We start from the raw sequence: 20,044 nt of genomic DNA on the forward strand, positions 1-20,044 counted from the left end.
ATAACGTTTCAAAAAGATAAAAGGGAAGAAAATGTGTGTTGAAATGTATCCATGAGCATGAATGTGATAATCATCTGCCTGCCACTATAGAGTTGCATAACTGAATGGCTGTAGTTATGCACTAATGTACCCTTCGAAACTTACCATCTTACTCACAAGTTATTTAGCTGGTGTAATGAAATTAAATCACGGATTGCAACTGAATAACTTGCACATTACATCATTTCAGTTACTCCCATGTATCTTATTTATTGATGCTTTGTGATTAAGGAGAAATCTGTACAGGCAGTGGAAGCACTCCAGCCACACTAAAGAGGATGGATTGATTTATTCATTCATTCACCTTTATGAACAAGGCTAAAGGCGGGACATAGCATTTATCTATAGGGGATGTAAGGTTCTATTTCTAATTCTACAGATTCTCTGTGTGGTTATTCAGGAAGTAAAAACATATATCACATCACATACAGTGGGGAAAAAAAGTATTTAGTCAGCCACCAATTGTGCAAGTTCTCCCACTTAAAAAGATGAGAGAGGCCTGTAATTTTCATCATAGGTACACGTCAACTATGACAGACAAATTGAGAAAAAAAATCCAGAAAATCACATTGTAGGATTTTTTATGAATTTATTTGCAAATTATGGTGGAAAATAAGTATTTGGTCACCTACAAACAAGCAAGATTTTCTGGCTCTCACAGACCTGTAACTTCTTCTTCAAGAGGCTCCTCTGTCCTCCACTCGTTACCTGTATTAATGGCACCTGTTTGAACTTGTTATCAGTATAAAAGACACCTGTCCACAACCTCAAACAGTCACACTCCAAACTCCACTATGGCCAAGACCAAAGAGCTGTCAAAGGACACCAGAAACAAAATTGTAGACCTGCACCAGGCTGGGAAGACTGAATCTGCAATAGGTAAGCAGCTTGGTTTGAAGAAATCAACTGTGGGAGCAATTATTAGGAAATGGAAGACATACAAGACCACTGATAATCTCCCTCGATCTGGGGCTCCATGCAAGATCTCACCCCGTGGGGTCAAAATGATCACAAGAACGGTGAGCAAAAATCCCAGAACCACACGGGGGGACCTAGTGAATGACCTGCAGAGAGCTGGGACCAAAGTAACAAAGCCTACCATCAGTAACACACTACGCCGCCAGGGACTCAAATCCTGCAGTGCCAGACGTGTCCCCCTGCTTAAGCCAGTACATGTCCAGGCCCGTCTGAAGTTTGCTAGAGTGCATTTGGATGATCCAGAAGAGGATTGGGAGAATGTCATATGGTCAGATGAAACCAAAATAGAACTTTTGGGTAAAAACTCAACTCGTCGTGTTTGGAGGACAAAGAATGCTGAGTTGTATCCAAAGAACACCATACCTACTGTGAAGCATGGGGGTGGAAACATCATGCTTTGGGGCTGTTTTTCTGCAAAGGGACCAGGACGACTGATCCGTGTAAAGGAAAGAATGAATGGGGCCATGTATCGTGAGATTTGGAGTGAAAACCTCCTTCCATCAGCAAGGGCATTGAAGATGAAACGTGGCTGGGTCTTTCAGCATGACAATGATCCCAAACACACCGCCCGGGCAACGAAGGAGTGGCTTCTTAAGAAGCATTTCAAGGTCCTGGAGTGGCCTAGCCAGTCTCCAGATCTCAACCCCATAGAAAATCTTTGGAGGGAGTTGAAAGTCTGTGTTGCCCAGCGACAGGCCCAAAACATCACTGCTCTAGAGGAGATCTGCATGGAGGAATGGGCCAAAATACCAGCAACAGTGTGTGAAAACCTTGTGAAGACTTACAGAAAACGTTTGACCTGTGTCATTGCCAACAAAGGGTATATAACAAAGTATTGAGAAACTTTTGTTATTGACCAAATACTTATTTTCCACCATAATTTGCAAATAAATTCATAAAAAATCCTACAATGTGATTTTCTGGATTTTTTTAATTCTCATTTTGTCTGTCATAGTTGACGTGTATCTATGATGAAAATTACAGGCCTCTCTCATCTTTTTAAGTGGGAGAACTTGCACAATTGGTGGCTGACTAAATACTTTTTTTCCCCCACTGTACAGCTCATCTGGACACAGTGTACGGTCCAGTCATTTATGCAAAGCCATTTGAGAGGATGAAATCGGTCTTGGTTAGCACAAAAGCATGGGGGGACAGAATGTTAGTTTAGCTCCTCACAAATCCTCTTGGGTAAGTGTCAAGGTCCTGTCTGCAGTACATCTCAGGTGACAGAAAGAGTACTAAAATCTTTAAATGGCACCTAGGCTCTCACATTTTCATTTGACACCCTGTTATCTTGAGTGGCACTGCTAAGAAATATCCAATCTCCCAAAAGCTTGTTTTATAAGACCCACCTGCCAGACCACAGTCACAGCTCCCCCCTGTCCCACATGTATGCACACGCACACACACACACACACACACACACACACACACACACACACACACACACACACACACACACACACACACACCACACACACACTTCTGATGGTGTGTGAGAAGCTCACTATTGTTCCGGAGGAGTGATGGGAGGAGGAGGTACAGACCTGCTACAAAGAGAACGAGGCCCCTCCCCTCTGAGGGAAGGAGAGAAGCAGGGGATCAGCCAGTCAGTGTGGAGCTAAAAGAGGATGCTGGACATTTATCTCCCCAGATCCGTCCATCGACATAGGACCCACTCAGTGAGTCAATGCCAGGTCAGCGACCACCCACGCTTCTCTCAGCAGCAGCAGCAGCTCAGAGGGAACACACAGAATTGTAGAGGACACAATGAAATGAGTTGAATGCATAGGACCAACCGAAGAAGAAGAACCTTTAACTACCTCTTAAACAATTTCTAATCTGAGGCAAGGCAAGGGGAAATCCGAGGACTTTTAAAATGTCTTCCTCTCATGGTGTCAAGCAACGGGAGCATGTGGACATAATGTACATCTCCATGGAGACAGCCATCGCCCTGGCCTCTGTGCTGGGCAACGTGCTGGTGGTGCTGGTGGTCTGTATGAACCGGGCCCTGAGGGACACCACGTTCTGCTTCATCGTATCTCTGGCGATGGCCGACATCGCTGTGGGAGCCCTGGTCATCCCCCTGGCTGTAGTGATCAGTCTGGGGCTGAAGACTCAGTTCTACACCTGCCTCTTCCTCTCCTGCCTGCTCCTCATCATCACCCAGGGCTCCATCCTGTCCCTAATGGCCATCGCCATCGACCGTTACCTCCGGGTCAAGATTCCCACGAAGTGAGTCCACCGAATTATGCATGCTATTTACTTTTCCCAGGTAGCGTTCCGAACAGTCTGAAAACAACTGCCAACTTTATCACACAGAGGGCTCTATTTTAACGAACCTAGTGCAATGGTAAATTTTAGCACTGGCGGTAGAGCTGTAGGTTCCAACGTGATCCATGGCTAAATATGTGGTTGCTTCAAGTTGTGTATTTACGGTCTTTTATGTATTGCGTTTTCATCAACACCAATTAGAATGTTAGTCCATTATAGCCTAGTTTGTTAAATAGCCTACAGAAACAAAATAACTAAATATAGGCCTATCCCATTTTTCCAAAAATGTTGAACATGTTTGCAGTCCACATTGTTCTAAGTAATTGCATTGCTTCAATATGGAAATATATTGTTAACATAGGCCTACTATAAAATGCATATAAAGCCTTTTTTTACATCAGCAGATGTCACAAAGTGCTATACAGAAACCCAGCCTAAAACTCCAAAGACCAAGCAATGCAGATGTAGAAGCAAGGTGGCAAAGAAAAACTCCCTAGAAAGTCAGGAACCTAGGAAGAAACCTAGTGCGGAACCAGGCTCTGATGGGTGGCCAGTCCTCTTCTGGCTGTGCCTGGTGGAGATTATAAGAGTACCGTTAAGGCCAGATTGTTCTTCAAGATGTTCAAACGTTCATAGATGACCAGCAGGGTCAAATAATAGGGTCAAATAATAATCACAGTGGTTATAGAGGGTGCAACAGGTCAGCACCTCAGGAGTAAATGTCAGTTTGCTTTTCATAGCCGAGCATTCAGAGGTCGAGACAGCAGGTGTGGTAGAGAGAGAGAGAGAGAGAGAGAGAGAGAGAGAGAGAGAGAGAGAGACAGGAGATAAGACCAAAAATACAAAAATGGGCTAATGTTGCACAATCTAGAAAGCTCTTTGCATCTTAGTAAGACTCACCGTTGAAATCGCTGCCAAAGGTGCTCCTACAAAGTATTAACTCAGGGGTGTGAAAACTTATGTATATGAAATATTTCTGTATTTAATTGCAATACATTTGCACAAACTTTTAATATAGGATTGCCCATAATGAGATTGATTTTGCTTTAGGGCAACAACTTCAGTATTTTAATGTATTCCTAGTGAAGAAAATGTTCTGTTAATTCTAATTATACATTGATGACTTAAATTACAAATTGATGAATTAAATTACACATTGATGACTTACATGTTAACTTTTATTTGTAATTGAAAATAACTGTTTGTGGTGCGAGGGATACCAAGGGAGTGTGCAGTGGCAATCTAAGTAGAATTTCTCTCAGACTGCTGGGAAGCCATATATCTCAGCTTAGTTTAATACAAATCAATGGGCTAGACATTGAAAGCTTTTAAGTAAATTAAAATGTTCCTGTCCGTCCCAAGGAGTGATTTTTAAGGCTGGTTCGTTGGGCCTTTTTGGCAGAGTTCCTGGTGCGTCTTATTTATTTGTAGTGTCATGTGGACAGGGGAGTTGTGTAAGAGAGATAAATATATGGCAACAGCAACTTGCTATCAAAGGGAACAGTTCCTTCATTTTGGAGTGTCATACCACCACCTTTTATATTCTCACATAAAAATCTGAAAGCAATGTATATATACTGAACAAATATATTAACGCAACATGTAAAATGTTGGTCGCATGTTTCCTGAGGTGAAATAAAAGATCCCAGAAATGTTCCACATGCACAAAAAGCTTATTTATCTCAAATTTTCTGCACAAATTTGTTTATATACATGTTAGTGAGCATTTCTCCTTTGCCAAGATAATCCATCCACCTGACAGGTGTGGCATATCAAGAAGCTGATTAAACAGCATGATCATTACACAGGTGTATCTTGTGCTGGGGACAATAAAAGGTCACTCTAAAATGTGCAGTTTTGTCACACAACACAATGCCACAGATGTCTCAAGTTTTGAGGGAGCGTGCTATTGGCATGCTGACTGCAGGAATGTCCGCCAGAGCTGTTGCCAGAGAATTTAATGTTAATTTCTCTACCATAAGCTTCCAGCGTCGTTTTAGAGAATTTGGCAGTACCTCCAAACGGCCTCAAAACCGCAGACCTTGTGTAACCACGCCAACCCAGGACCTCCAACCACGTGTAGACCTTGTGTAACCACACCAACCCTGGACCTCCAACCACGTGTAGACCTTGTGTAACCACGCCAACCCAGGACCTCCAACCACGTGTAGACCTCGTGTAACCACACCAACCCAGGACCTCCAACCATGTGTAGACCACGTGTAACCACGCCAACCCAGGACCTCCAACCACGTGTAGACCTTGTGTAACCACGGCAACCCAGGACCTCCAACCACGAGTAGACCTCGTGTAACCACGCCAACCCAGGACCTCCAACCACGTGTAGACCACGTGTAACCATGCCAACCCAGGACCTCCATCCACGTGTAGACCTCGTGTAACCACGTCAACCCAGGACCTCCAACCACGTGTAGACCTTGTGTAACCATGCCAACCCAGGACCTCCAACCACGTGTAGACCACGTGTAACCACGCCAGCCCAGGACCTCCAACCACGTGTAGACCATGTGTAACCACACCAGTCCAGGACCTCCACATCCGGCTTCTTAACCTGTGGGATCGTCTGAGACCAGCACCCGGACAACTGATGAAACTGAGGAGTATTTCTGTCTGTAATAAAGCCCTTTTGTGGTGAAAAACTAATTCTGATTGGCTGGGCCTGGCTCCCCAGTGAGTGGACCTTGCTCCCAAGTGGGTGGGCCTATGCTCTCCCAGGCCCATCCATGGCTGCGCCCCTACCCAGTCATTTGAAAATCCATGTATTAAGGCCTAATGAATTTATTTCAATTGATTCATTTCCTTATATGAACTGTAACTCAGTAAAATCATTTAAATTGTTGCATGTTGTGTTTAAATTTTTGTTCAGTATAGATGCTTGCATTTACTTAGCTCTCAGTATTTTACATTCTAAAATCAATATGTGCCAAATAAAAATCCATATTTTTGTCCTGAGGAAATTTGGTGACACTTAAAAAATCTGAAAGCAAAGTAGCTTGCATTTGCTTATCTCTCAGTATTATGTGCCAAAATAAAAAATCCATATTTTTTATTATTATTTGGTGACACTTTGTAAATCACCTTCAATGAATAAATTAATCCATTATGCTTCTGTCACGGAACACGTTAGCTTGAGTGGCACTGAAACAAAGGTAGAACAGTATGAATGAAGTTATAAATGAATACATGCATAAATGTATTGAATTATTAATGCATTGAACAGAGATGGTGCATCATTGGTATTCATAAAAGCTCATACTTAGCTCCTTAGAACAGCATGTACTTTAACAATGCATGCCTGATGCATCCAGCAAGTTCTTGCACAAGGAGCTAAAGCTAGCCAAGTCCCTGGCGCTCGTCGTCTTCTTATTCGCTCTGTGCTGGTTTACACAAGTGGCTTATGGAAATGTTTCCAGACATATTTGTCTGGAGATAATCAGAAGTCTAAGCTAAGCTTTACCTCCAACTGTTTTGCATGTTCTATGTTTGTCAATGTACTGTATCGTTTTTCAAACTGAATTCCTCCGGTCCTCTGCAGGTACAGCATCATCGTGACACAGAACAGGGCATGGGTGGCAGTGTTCCTATGCTGGCTCCTCTCTGCCCTGATGGGGCTGGTGCCCATGTTGGGCTGGCACAACGAGCACACAAAGAATAACCTGAGCATCATCAGCGATGACATAATAGTTTGCAAGTTCACTAAGGTTATGCGCATGGACTACATGGTCTACTTCAACTTCTTCGGCTGGGTGGTGATTCCTCTGACCATCATGATCGCGCTGTACGCCGAGATCTTCAGGGTGATCCGGAAGCAGCTTAACATGCGTGCCGAGGCCACCTGCGACACCAGCAAGTACTTGCACAAGGAGCTAAAGCTAGCCAAGTCCCTGGCGCTAGTCGTCTTCTTATTCGCTCTGTGCTGGCTGCCCCTGCATGTCATGAACTGCATCCTCTTCTACTGCCCGGAGTGTGGGATGCCCAAGAGCGCCATGTATGTGGGAATCTTTATGACCCACATCAACTCTGCCCTCAACCCGCTGGTCTACGCTTTCCGAATACAGCGGTTCCGTACCACGCTGGTCCAGATCTTCCACCGCTGCATGCTGTGTAAACCCACGGAGACCAGACCTTGCCCCAACCAGCCCAGCCCAGCCCACCACCCCTGTTTGAGAAAGTCCAACCCTACCCAGGACCTGCCCTGTTTATAGGCTTCTCCTGCGAAATGTTGTGTCAAAGAAGTAGCCATAGTGCAATAATAATGAGACTTCTGCTATGCAACCATCATCTGGGATGAAGGATACAGCATATGGACTGCAGTCTGTTTTGTGAAGGCCCCCATTAGTGGACTGGACTCCAAAAAAAAAAACACTTCACTGAATTATGAGAATTAAGTTAATTAACATCTCGTTAACATTTGCAATAGGCACCTCCTGGGATAGACAATCCCGGAAACAGGAAGACTTTAAATGCAAGTATTAGCCCATATCTGTACTAACTGTAAGTCGCTCTGGATAAGAGCGTCTGCTAAATGACTAAAATGTAAATGTAAATGTAACTTACTGACGCCAGCTAAAATTCATATTTTGTATTTTGCTTTATAACGAGATCCTTGTCAAATTGGCCTATAACACACTCACCAGTGGAGGCTGCTGAGTGGAGGACGGCTCATAATAATGTCTGGAACGACGCTAATGGAATGGCATCAAACATATGGAAACCATGTGTTTGATGTATTTGATACCATTCCACTCATTCCACTACAGTCATTACCACGAGCCTGTCCTCCCCAATTAAGGTGCCACCAACCTCCTGTGACACTCACACACCCTTGGACTCATTCATACAAATGGCTTGCTTCTACATTTGAATCATACAATAATGCCTTCTGTGGTATGCTGTATAGATCTGAGGTCTGATTGGACCATTATTTTTTCTATGATATTGTCTGTGAAAATGATCATTGAATCCATTCATCTGTTGTATAAATAAACATGGCGTTGTAACAAGAAGAGAGATTTACAAGAGTACAATATATACCACTGTGTAATCCCATGAAGACAACTCAATAGGCCTATTTCTGTTTTATGTTCTAGCTAATGTCCATCAAGATCCAATAAAGAAATGCCAATCAAGACGATTCTCTCTAAACCAACTCCAACGATTGTTCTAAAACCTCCAACCAAAGAAGACTGCTACCTGCAGTCAGATGACGGCTGTTTTCAGGTGAACAGGTTCAACAATGCTTTGTTTGAGGAAACAGATCTAGTATTTTCTCTTGAGCTTGGTTGGGCCATCATTTTCATAACACTAACAGGGTGTTGGAAAAGGCTTAGGCCATCTGAGTGAGTCCATTTTAATTCCAGAGTGAATTACATGCAGTAGATTGTGACTTCCCCTCCCTCGCCCTCTTTCTCAACAAGCCTTGAGTCACTCCCCCTTTGCACACTCTCTCCCTTTCGTTCTAAAACATGTGGATCTGTTTACATAGGCATAGCTAGCTAGCTAGCCAGGCATTTCATTTCGCTACAGCAGCAGTCTTCAGTCGTGGTCAAAAGTTTTGAGAATGACACAAATCTTAATTTTCACAAAGTCTGCTGCCTCAGTTTCAATTTGCATATACTTCAGAATGTTATGAAGAGTGATCAGATGAATTGCAATTAATTGCAATGTCCCTCTTTGCCATGAAAATGAACTTAATCCCCCAAAAACATTTCCACTGCATTTCAGCCCTGCCACAAAAGGACCAGCTGATCATGTCAGTGATTCTCTCGTTAACACAGGTGAGAGTGTTGACAAGGACAAGGCTGGAGATCACTCTGTCATGCTGATTGAGTTAGAATAACAGACTGGAAGCTTTAAAAGGAGGGTGGTGCTTGAAATCATTGTTCTTCCTCTGTTAACCATGGTTACCTGCAAGGAAACACGTGCCGTCATCATTGCTTTGCACAAAAAGGGCTTCACAGGCAAGGATATTGCTGCTAGTAAGATTGCACCTAAAACAACCATTTATCGGATCATCAAGAACTTCAATGAGAGAGGTTCAATTGTTGTGAAGAAGGCTTCAGGGTGCCCAAGAAAGTCCAGCAAGCGCCAGGACTGTCCTCTAAAGATGATTCAGCTGCGGGATCGGGGCACCACCAGTGCAGAGCTTGCTCAGGAATGGCAGCAGGCAGGTGTGAGTGCATCTGCACGCACAGTGAGGCGAAGACTTTTGGAGGATGGCCTGGTGTCAAGAAGGGCAGCAAGGAAGCCACTTCTCTCCAGAAAAACATCAGAGACAGACTGATAATCTGCAAAAGGTACAGGGATTGGACTGCTGAGGACTGGAGTAAAGTCATTTTCTCTGATGAATCCCCTTTCTGATTGTTTGGGGCATCCGGAAAAAAGCTTGTCCGGAGAAGACAAGGTGAGCGCTACCATCAGTCCTGTGTCATGCCAACAGTAAAGCATCCTGAGACCATTCATGTGTGGGGTTGCTTCTCAGCCAAGGGAGTGGGCCTCACTCACAATTTTGCCTAAGAACACAGCCATGAATAAAGAATGGTACCAACACATCCTCCGAGAGCCACTTCTCCCAACCATCCAAGAACAGTTTGGTGACGAACAATGCCTTTTCCAGCATGATGGAGCACCTTGCCATAAGGCAAAAGTGATAACTAAGTGGCTTGTGGAAACTCTCCAGACCTTAATCCCATTGAGAACTTGTGGTCAATCCTCAAGAGGCGGGTGGACAAACAAAACCCCACAAATTCTGACAAACTCCAAGCATTGATTATGCAAGAATGGGCTGCCATCAGTCAGGATGTGGCCCAGAAGTTAATTGACAGCATGCCAGGGCAGATTGCAGAGGTCTTGAAAAAGAAGGGTCAACACTGCAAATATTGACTCTTTGCATGAACTTAATTTAATTGTCAATAAAAGCCTTTGACACTTATGGAATGCTTGTAATTATACTTCAGTATACCATAGTAACATCTGACAAAAATATCTAAAAACACTGAAGCAGCAAACTTTGTGAAGACCAATACTTGTGTCATTCTCAAAACGTTTGACCACGACTGTACTAGCTAACCACTGGACACACAGAACGTCGAGAGATGAGGTGAAACAAACGTTAAACTCCAAAAAGTATTTGTATTGTAATACCATATGGCAACGTTGTACTTTAAATTTGTCAACTTTCTGTGATGTGTTCCCTTACAAAAAAAGATTGCAGTTTTGAAACTGCAGTAAAAGTGCAGTAACTGCAGTCGACTGTGGTATTTTGGATGCAGTAATTGAAGAATAACTGCAGTGTACTGCAGTTCAACTGCATTTATACTGCACTCTAATTGCAGTTACACTGCACCCTAACTGCAGTTACACTGCAAAATTACTGCAGTAAAAAAAACGTTGATTTTGGATGCAGTATTAGCAGCATACTGCAGTTATACTGCACTCATACTGCTGTGTACTGCAGTTATACTGCACTCTAGCTGCAGTCATACTGCTGTGTACTGCAGTTATACTGCACTCTAGCTGCAGTCATACTGCTGTGTACTGCAGTTATACTGCACTCTAGCTGCAATCTTTTTTCGTAAGGGTTCTGTCAGTTCCCTTGCTAGCTTTGCTAACGTTTGCTAAACCAAAGCTAGTTTGACACTATTGCAGCTATAGCTAGCTGCAATAGTTTCAACCTTGTCAAATTGTTTTGTAATAGCCAATATATGTAAGAAAGTATTTCACATAGAAGGACATCTAACATCTAGCTAACGTCATTCATTGTATGCGCAGGTTGCGTTGGACAATGTTGATGGCAGTCAGACTAGCAGGGCAAGAAGCAGGGGTAGAGGACGGACAGGCAGAGGCAGAGAGACAGTAAATGAGGAGAGGCTTTTTGCTCTCCTCTCTCTCTTCTCCCTCTCTCTTCTCCCTCTCCTCTCTCTCTTCTCCCTCTCCTCGCTCTCTTCTCCCCTCTCCTCTCTCTCTTCTCCCTCTCTCTTCTCCCTCTCCTCTCTCTCTCCTCTCTCTCTTCTCCTCTCTCTCTTCTCCTCTCTCTCTCTCTCCCTCTCTTCTCCTCTCTCTCTCTCTTCTCCCCTCTCTTCTCCCCCCTCCTCTCTTCTCCCTCTCTCTCTCTCTCTTCTCCCTCTCTCTTCTCCCCTCTCCTCTCTCTCTTCTCCCTCTCTCTTCTCCCCTCTCCTCTCTCTCTTCTCCCTCTCTCTTCTCCCCTCTCCTCTCTCTCTTCTCCTCTCTCTCTCCTCTCCTCTCTCTTCTCCCTCTCTCCTCCCTCTCTTTCTCCCTCTCTCTTCCCCCTCTCCTCTCTCTCTTCTCCCTCTCTCTTCTCCCTCTCCTCTCTCTCTTCTCCCTCTCTCTTCTCCCCTCTCCTCTCTCTCTTCTCCCTCTCTCTTCTCCCCTCTCCTCTCTCTTCTCCCTCTCTCTTCTCCCCTCTCCTCGCTCTCTTCTCCCTCTCTCTTCTCCCTCTCCTCGCTCTCTTCTCCCTCTCTCTTCTCCCTCTCCTCGCTCTCTTCTCCCTCTCTCTTCTCCCCTCTCCTCTCTCTCTTCTCCCTCTCTCTTCTCCCCTCTCCTCTCTCTCTTCTCCCTCTCTCTTCTCCCCTCTCCTCTCTCTCTTCTCCCTCTCTCTTCTCCCTCTCTCTTCTCCCTCTCCTCTCTCTGTTCTCCACACATACTACATTCAAGTGTATTTCTCCACACATACTACTTTCAATAGAAACATGATCTAGTTTGATCAATTTGCAATAGAAACTGTAGTGTTTAAATTGGCTTTGAATGAATCGTAAACCTTGACTATACATATGAGAAATACCTTAAGTTGGGTGTGGAGAGAAATATCACATTCTGCCTCACTGATAATAGGCTATGTGTGCATCTGTTCATTCAGGAATTCCTCCTCAGGGATCTGGAAGATGCAGACAACAGGGAGGTGTTGAGGCTGATGTTTCAGCGAGAGCCAGTGTTGGTTTTTGATGTCCTAGAGATTTACGGCCACCACGTGTACATGTACCAGGGGAACCTTGGTAACTGCAGGGAGATGCCTACAGCCAGAGAGAGGAAGTGTTGAGGTCCTTGGAGCTACTTGGAGTAAACTAGTGAACAACAATGCTTAGGCCTCTACTTCCAGCTTATACTTACTATATACATTTTATGGACACAGTCAATTTTACAATAATTATATTTTGTTTGTTTTTTCTCCTGAACTTCTTTTACTCTCAACCTCTCTGATCATTTTCATGATGTCCATCCGGTTTGCTTCTATATGCCATATCTTTCTAACTGATCCTTTCTGCAATCTCCCTCGGGAACTGATCATTCATGCCTATTTTCGTGCCAGCAAGTCTTTTACCTAGGCTTTTAACCATTGCTTTATCCTTAAAAAATTCAAATTTGGCAACAACTGGGCGCTCATATCTCTGTGCTCTTTGTCCGAAATGGTGTACACGTGTACATTAGTTTGTTTGCATATTAGTTTTTTTCTGGATATAACGTTTCAAAGGTACAATTGTACACATTTTAGACAATGTTTGTCTATTTTGAAATTGTATTACCATTATGACATAATCCTACGGTTCAAATTTCACCCTCAAAACAACAGTTAACGCCAATTAATTCTGATGTCCAGTGAAATAAGACATGAGTGAAATAACACAGAGGCGTGAAATTATTAGGTTATGGTACCGATATTCCAGAGGAGTTTTCAATTGGGATATAAAACACATAACTACCTCTGGACAAATGAACTCAATGACATATTTAAAAGTGGTAATCAGCGAGTCGTCCATGACCCCAGGCTTCCCCCCGCTTCTTGTGTTGTTTACATATACAATCTATGGTTGTGAGAGAATGGGAGAGCGCATGGGCATGACAGGGAGCACTCATGAGAGGAAGTGAGAGAGATAGAATGTAAACAGCAGAGTAGTCAGCTGCTAGCTAATTGTAGATAAACAGTTGTGGTAGCAGGGGACAATGTTTTCAGAAATGTTCTACTGAACAAGCGTCATCATCATTAGTATTGGATCTGGATCAACTTGACCCCAAAAGAGAAGTGAGAAAAAAGAGGTAAGTGTTGGGTTTTGTTCAAAGTGAAATAACAAAATAAGTACGTCCTGGGGGTCGCCGACGACTCGCTGATTGCAGCTTTAAGGAGTTAAGATGCAATGTGAACATGATCAAACGCAAGTTAACCCTTAGCTACCAAGAAACATGGTCAACTGATGAATGGCTAAAACAGAAACTCAGACTATAACAAGATCAAAAACACCTATGATCCAGAACCTTGTGTCACTTGTCACCTAACAAGAAATAAAAGATGTGTGTGCCAGCCCAGACATAATATTCACCCCTAGAGGCAGGTAGAGCCCCAGGAACACAGGGATGGGAGGATTAGAGGAGGGGAAAGAGGACAACAATATCTTTTAATAGAGTTATGGCTGACAGGTGGTCCGGGTAAGACGTAACAGCATAGGTGGATCAATGGATCTAGCTGTGTAAAGACCTCTATAGATTTAATCTGAACTAACTGTTTAAAGGCCCACTGTCGTCACATGATTACCCCATTCAAATTACCTCAGGGGTACACCACCGATCACAATCTAAATCAAAATAAGGTTCAGGTTTGCAGCCAGGGGTTTGGGGAGGGGATGGTCAGCTCTGTGTGTTTCAAAAGGCTAGAATCACATTGTCACTTATTTTGTCTTCTAAACCAATGACCCCCCCCCTCTCTCTCTTCTCCCTCGCCTCTCTCTCTTCTCCCTCTCTCTTCTCCCTCTCCTCTCTCTCTCTCTTCTCCCTCTCCTCTCTCTCTTCTCCCTCTCTCTTCTCCCTCTTCTCTCTCTCTCTCTCTCTCTCCTCTCTCTCTTCTCCCTCTCTCCTCTCCTCTCTCTCTCTCTCCCTCTCTTCTCCCTCTCTCTCTCTCTCTCTCTCTCTCTCTTCTCCCTCTCCTCTCTCTCTTCCCCCTCTCCTCTCTCTATTCTCCCTCTCATCTCTCTTCTCCCTCTCTCTTCCCTCTTCTCCCTCTCTCTTCTCTCTTCTCCCTCTCTCTTCTCTCTGCTCCCTCTCTCTATTTTCCCTCTCCTCTCTCTCTTCTCCCTCTCCTCTCTCTTCTCCCTCTCCTCTCTCTCTCTTCTCCCTCTCCTCTCTCTCTCTTCTCCCTCTCCTCTCTCTCTTCTCCCTCTCTCTTCTCCCTCTCCTCTCTCTCTTCTCCCTCTCCTCTCTCTCTTCTCCCTCTCTTCTCCCTCTCCTCTCTCTCTTCCCCCTCTCTCTCTCCCTCTCCTCTCTCTTCTCCCTCTCTCTTCTCTCTTCTCCCTCTCTCTTCTCTCTTCTCCCTCTCTCTTCTCTCTGCTCCCTCTCTCTATTTCTCCCCTCTCCCTCTCCTCCTCTCCTCTCTTCTCCCTCTCCTCTCTCTCTTCTCTCCTCTCTCTCTCCTCTCTCTCTTCCCCCCCTCCTCTCCTCTATTCTCCCTCTCCTCTCTCTTCTCCCTCTCTCTCTTCTCTCTCTTCTCCCTCTCTCTTCTCTCTTCTCTCTCTCCCTCTCTCTATTTTCCCTCTCCTCTCTCTCTCTTCTCCTCTCTTCTCCTCTCCCTCTCTCTCTCTTCTCCCTCTCCTCTCTCTCTCTTCTCCCTCTCCTCTCTCTCTTCTCCCTCTCTCTTCTCCCTCTCCTCTCTCTCTTCTCCCTCCTCTCTCTTCTCCCTCTCCTCTCTCTCTTCTCACTCTCCTCTCTCTCTCTCTTCTCCCTCTCCTCTCCCTCTCCTCTCTCTCTTCTCCCTCTCTCTTCTCCCTCTCCTCTCTTCTCCCTCTCCTCTCTCTCTTCTCTCTCTCCTCTCCCACTCCCTCTCTCTCCTCTCCCTCTCCTCTCCCTCTCCTCTCTCTTCTCCCTCTCTCTTCTCCCTCTCCTCTCTTCTCCCTCTCCTCTCTTCACCCTCTCCTCTCTCTTCCCCGTCTCCTCTCTCTCTTCTCCCTCTCTCTTCTCCTTCTCCCCCCTCCCCCTTCTCTCTCTCCCTCCCCCCTCTCTCTTTTACAATCTATTACCTTGGGTCAAACAGGATTGTAAACTGCTGAGTGTGGCTTAATCCCCTATATCTTCTTAGTGAGGTGTCCTGACCTAACTAATCAGCCTGGCACTTTCTTCCCTACAGCCAGTCTAACACAGGGAGAAAACCAGACAGAATAACACATGGGAGACATCATGACTGTTTCTAGTTGATTCAGAAAACAGAGGCAACAACAGGAGGAGGAGTTGACAATGGAAGCTAAGTTATCAGAGATCCGAGAGTCCTGATCGACAGACTGGATACCAATCTTCAGGACGGACACTCAAGCAGTATGGGTGCTGTAAAACTATAATCACCACTCTCTGAATTTCTCTCCATCTCTCATTATTTGTTCGTTTTGTGAACGTTGAAATCTTGAAATCCTGAACTAGAGGGTTTAGGGTGAAGTGGTTTATAGAATCGCCCGATAGAGGAAGCCTTGAAGAGATGGCACAGGGAGACGGAGCTCCTGAAGATGAGAGGGAGACGGCCGAGGAGGAGGATGCCTTGCTACACTTTAGCCGCTATGCCGAAGCCCGCCAAGCCGTGCCCTGGGACCAGAAGACCCGCTGGGAGAAGATGACCTACTACACTGACCGCTGCTTTCTCGTCTTCATTATCGTCTTCCTGTTTGTGTTGTTTGGGGAGGCTATGTACAAAGCATGGTGGGTGTCAAACGGGCATAAGATGAAGGCGTTTCTGTTTGATTTTGCCACATACCTGTTCGCCCAGGAGGAAGGGGAGGAGATGATTGAACTGTAGGCCTATTGGACAGTATGAAATTGACAGAGATGCCTAACATATCCTCATGATCACCTGAGGATCACTACACCCTCAATTATTATTTGTCAGTCAGTAGCCTACTTTGCTTTGACTGAAATATTTGAAATGTGATTGATTGTTTTGACTGTTTGGAAATCCTGTTTTTGTTTGTTACTGAATGTGTGCAAGGAAATCAACTAAATGTAATCTGAATAATCATCTAAACTCCAAAATTGTCAATTGTTCAATAAACTCAACTGTCTACTTTAATAATTAGGTGTGCTTGCTCATACTTCCCACAGGGCACACACTGGTTTTATCAACATTGTTTCCACATCATTTCAATGAAATTACATTGAACCAAGGCAAAATAGATGTTGAATTGACGTCTGTGCCCAGTGGGTTATTGTTCATACTTATTATTCTTATTCTTCCGCTACCACGCGGCAAAACCATAAAATCTACCAAAAACAACTTGCTAGAAAAAAACGTTTTGATACTACTAATACTTTTCACACTACAAAAGCACTTGCATAAATCCCAATGCATTTCAATGGCCATTGGTTAACATGGTAAAAGTTTGGACCGTAAGTAGTCTTCAACCGTTTAAGCTAGAAACGCCATTCAAACTTTAAAATGTGCTTACCGGTCTAGCACAATAGTGTGCTAGTATACAGCTTTTTGATACCATTTATACTTTTTCAACTATAACCAATTTACATTTGCATAAGGCTAAAATTCTTTCTCTCTCTCTCTCTCCCTCTCACACACACCTTGGGTCACATGCTCTCCCCCAACAAACAGAAGGATTGTAAACTGCTGAGTGTGTAGCTTAGAGTGTTTTACACTAACATAGATTGTCAAAAACAAGGAGTTTCACTCAAATTAGCCTATCCCTAACCTGAATCGCAATTTATTTCATCATGGCTTGAATTATTGCTGGACGAAATGTGTTGTTGCTGGATATCATGTTAATTTTTGTTTTGTTTATGTCCTTAGTTATGTCTCGAAGAAATGGAAAGATCCTAGAACCGTTATGGTGATAATGTATTCATACATACCAACACTTCATTCGTCAGGAGCATCTCGTCCAAGCTGAATTTTCTTGGGCGAGAGGTGATGATGGACGGAAAATATACATTTGGCCAGCAAGCATCTGATCAACTCCCCAGTGAATTACCCATGTTTTCAGTCACACTTTCCTTTCACCACATGTAATGATTTGCGTGATATTTATAAAAATTAAGCCTGGTTTGTTCTTAACCTTGATAAGCTAAAGTTGTAAGGTAGGACTACTGTACTTTTATAATTTGTATGAGAGGGGTAATTGTTATTTTATATATATATAGGCTAACGTTACAAGATGACACATGTTCTTAGCTATAGCTAGCTACCCACTGGGGAAAAAAAACTGGTTGAATCAAAGTCGTTTCCTCGTCATTTCAACCCAAAAATCAATGTGATGACATTGAATCAATGTGGAAAACTTATTGAATTTGCAAAAAGTTATCAACTTAAGGGCATTTCGTCTTTTTTTTTACCCAACTTTTAACCTAAATCCAATGACATGGCACATTTTTTATTGATTTCACGTTGAATTCACATTAGTTGAAAACTCAACCAACTGTAAATAAAAATGAAACGTTGAACTTACAGTTGAAGTCGGAAGTTTACATACACTTAGGTTGTAGTCATTAAAACTCGTTTTCAACCACTCCACACATTTCTTATTAACAAACTATAGTTTTGGCAAGTCGGTCAGGACATCTACTTTGTGCATGACACAAGTAATTTTTCCAACAATTGTTTACAGACAGATTATTTCACTGTATCACAATTCCAGTGGGTCAGAAGTTTACATACACTAAGTTGACTGTGCCTTTAAACAGCTTGGAAAATTCCAGAAAATGATGTCATGCCTTTAGAAGCTTCTGATAGGCTAATTGACATCATTTGAGTCAATTGGAGGTGTACCTGTGGATGTATTTCAAGGCCTACCTTCAAACTCAGTGCCTCTTTGCTTGATATCATGGGAAAATCAAAAGAAATCAGCCAAGACCTCAGAAAAAAAATGGTAGACCTCCACAAGTCTGGTTCATCCTTGGGAGCAATTTCCAAACGCCTGAAGGTACCACGTTCATCTGTACAAAGAATAGTACGCAAGTATAAACACCATGGGACCACGCAGCCATCATACCGCTCAGGAAGGAGACGCGTTCTTTACCCTAGAGATGAACATACTTTGGTGCGAAAAGTGCAAATCAATCCCAGAACAACAGCAAAGGACCTTGTGAAGATGCTGGAGGAAACAGGTACAAAATGATCTATTTCCACAGAAAAACGAGTCCTATATCGACATAACCCGAAAAGCCGCTCAGCAAGGAAGCCAGACTACGGTTTGCAACTGCACATGGGGACAAAGATTGTACTTTTTGGAGTAATGTCCTCTGGTCTGATGAAACAGAAATAGCACTGTTTGCCCATAATGACCATCATTATGTTTGGAGGAAAAAGGGGATTGCTTGCAAGCCGACGTGAAACACAGGGGTGGCAGCATCATGCTGTGGGGGTGCTTTGCTGCAGGAGGGACTGGTGTACTTCACAAAATAGATGGCATCATGAGGAAGGAAAATTATGTGGATATATTGAAGGAAGATCTCAAGACATCAGTCAGGAAGTTAAAGGTTGGTCGCAAATGGGTCTTCCAAATGGACAATGACCCCACGCATACTTCCAAAGTTGTGGCAAAATGGCTTAAGGACAACAAAGTCAAGGTATTGGAGTGGCCACCACAAAGCCCTGACCTCAATCCTATAGAAAATGTGTGGGCAGAACTGAAAAAGCGTGTGCGAGCAAGGAGGCCTACAAACCTGACTCCGTTACACCAGCTCTGTCAGGAGGAATGGGCCAAAATTCACCCAACTTATTGTGGGAAGCTTATGGAAGGCTACCCGACACGTTTGACCCAAGTTAAACTTTTTTTTTAAAGGCAATGCTACCAAATACTAATTGAGTGTATGTAAACTTCTGAACCACTGGGAATGTGATGAAATAAATAAAATATGAAATAAATCATTCTCTCTACTATTATTCTGACATTCCATATTCTTAAAATAAAGTGGTGATCCTAACTGACCTAAGACAGGGAGTTTTTACTAGGATTAAATGTCAGGAATTGTGAAAAACAGAGTTTAAATGTATTTGGCTAAGGTGTATGTAAACTTCCGACTTCAACTGTATGTCTGTGCCCAGTGGGTAGCTAGCTAGCAGTAGCTGTGCTATTGTCTTGAAGCTAAAATGTAATGAGTCTACGGACAAGAAAATAAACTCTTTAATTGTCCAACATGTTTGTGAATTGTTGCATTATTCAAGAGTGTAATGTGGTTTGGTTGCATTATTCAAGAGTGTTATATGATGAAAAGAGGCTTGCATAGTTGAACAGTTTGTTAAAATCATGCTTACTGGCTAGTGGCTATACTGGGATATTTACAATAAATTTGAGCTGTGGAGCAAGAATGTGTGTCATGAAGCCCCTCTCTCGGCACGTGACATTCCGTTGATAATGTCACTTTAAAAGTTAAAGCTGCAATAAGTAACTTTTTGGGCAACCCAACCAAATATGTGTTATAGATCTGCCATTCTCAATGAAAACAAGTATAAGAAGAGGTAGATCTGTTAGGCGTGCAATTTCTATGGTTCCCTTTCTTACGTTTCGTTTTTGCATCTTTTACTTTCGGTTTTGTAGAGCAGCTTCAAACAGCTGAAAATACAATATTTTTGGTTATGGAAAATATATTTCACAGTGGTTTAGATGGTACAATGATTCTCTACACTATACTTGCTTGTTTTGTCACAAACTGGAATTAAGCGAACTATTAGAATTTTAGCAACCTGGAAATGGCGGTGCGATTTCTGCATATTTATGTAAATTGAATCTCGTAGCATTGCCAC

The 20,044-nt window shown here is 43.4% G+C and overlaps 1 protein-coding gene across 1 annotated transcript; it reads left to right on the plus strand.

Moving 5' to 3' along the window:
- The first annotated feature begins 2,715 nt into the window (after nucleotides 1–2,715).
- On the plus strand, nucleotides 2,716–3,256 carry LOC121575827 (adenosine receptor A1-like). Its single transcript, XM_041889119.1, has one exon. It carries the CDS (start codon nucleotides 2,897–2,899, stop codon nucleotides 3,254–3,256), a length of 360 nt encoding a protein of 119 aa, XP_041745053.1. The 5' UTR covers nucleotides 2,716–2,896.
- Nucleotides 3,257–20,044: the final 16,788 nt, after the last annotated feature.

This window comes from Coregonus clupeaformis, chromosome 10 (assembly GCF_020615455.1).
Source record: "Coregonus clupeaformis isolate EN_2021a chromosome 10, ASM2061545v1, whole genome shotgun sequence".
Classification (NCBI taxonomy): Eukaryota; Metazoa; Chordata; class Actinopteri; order Salmoniformes; family Salmonidae; genus Coregonus; species Coregonus clupeaformis.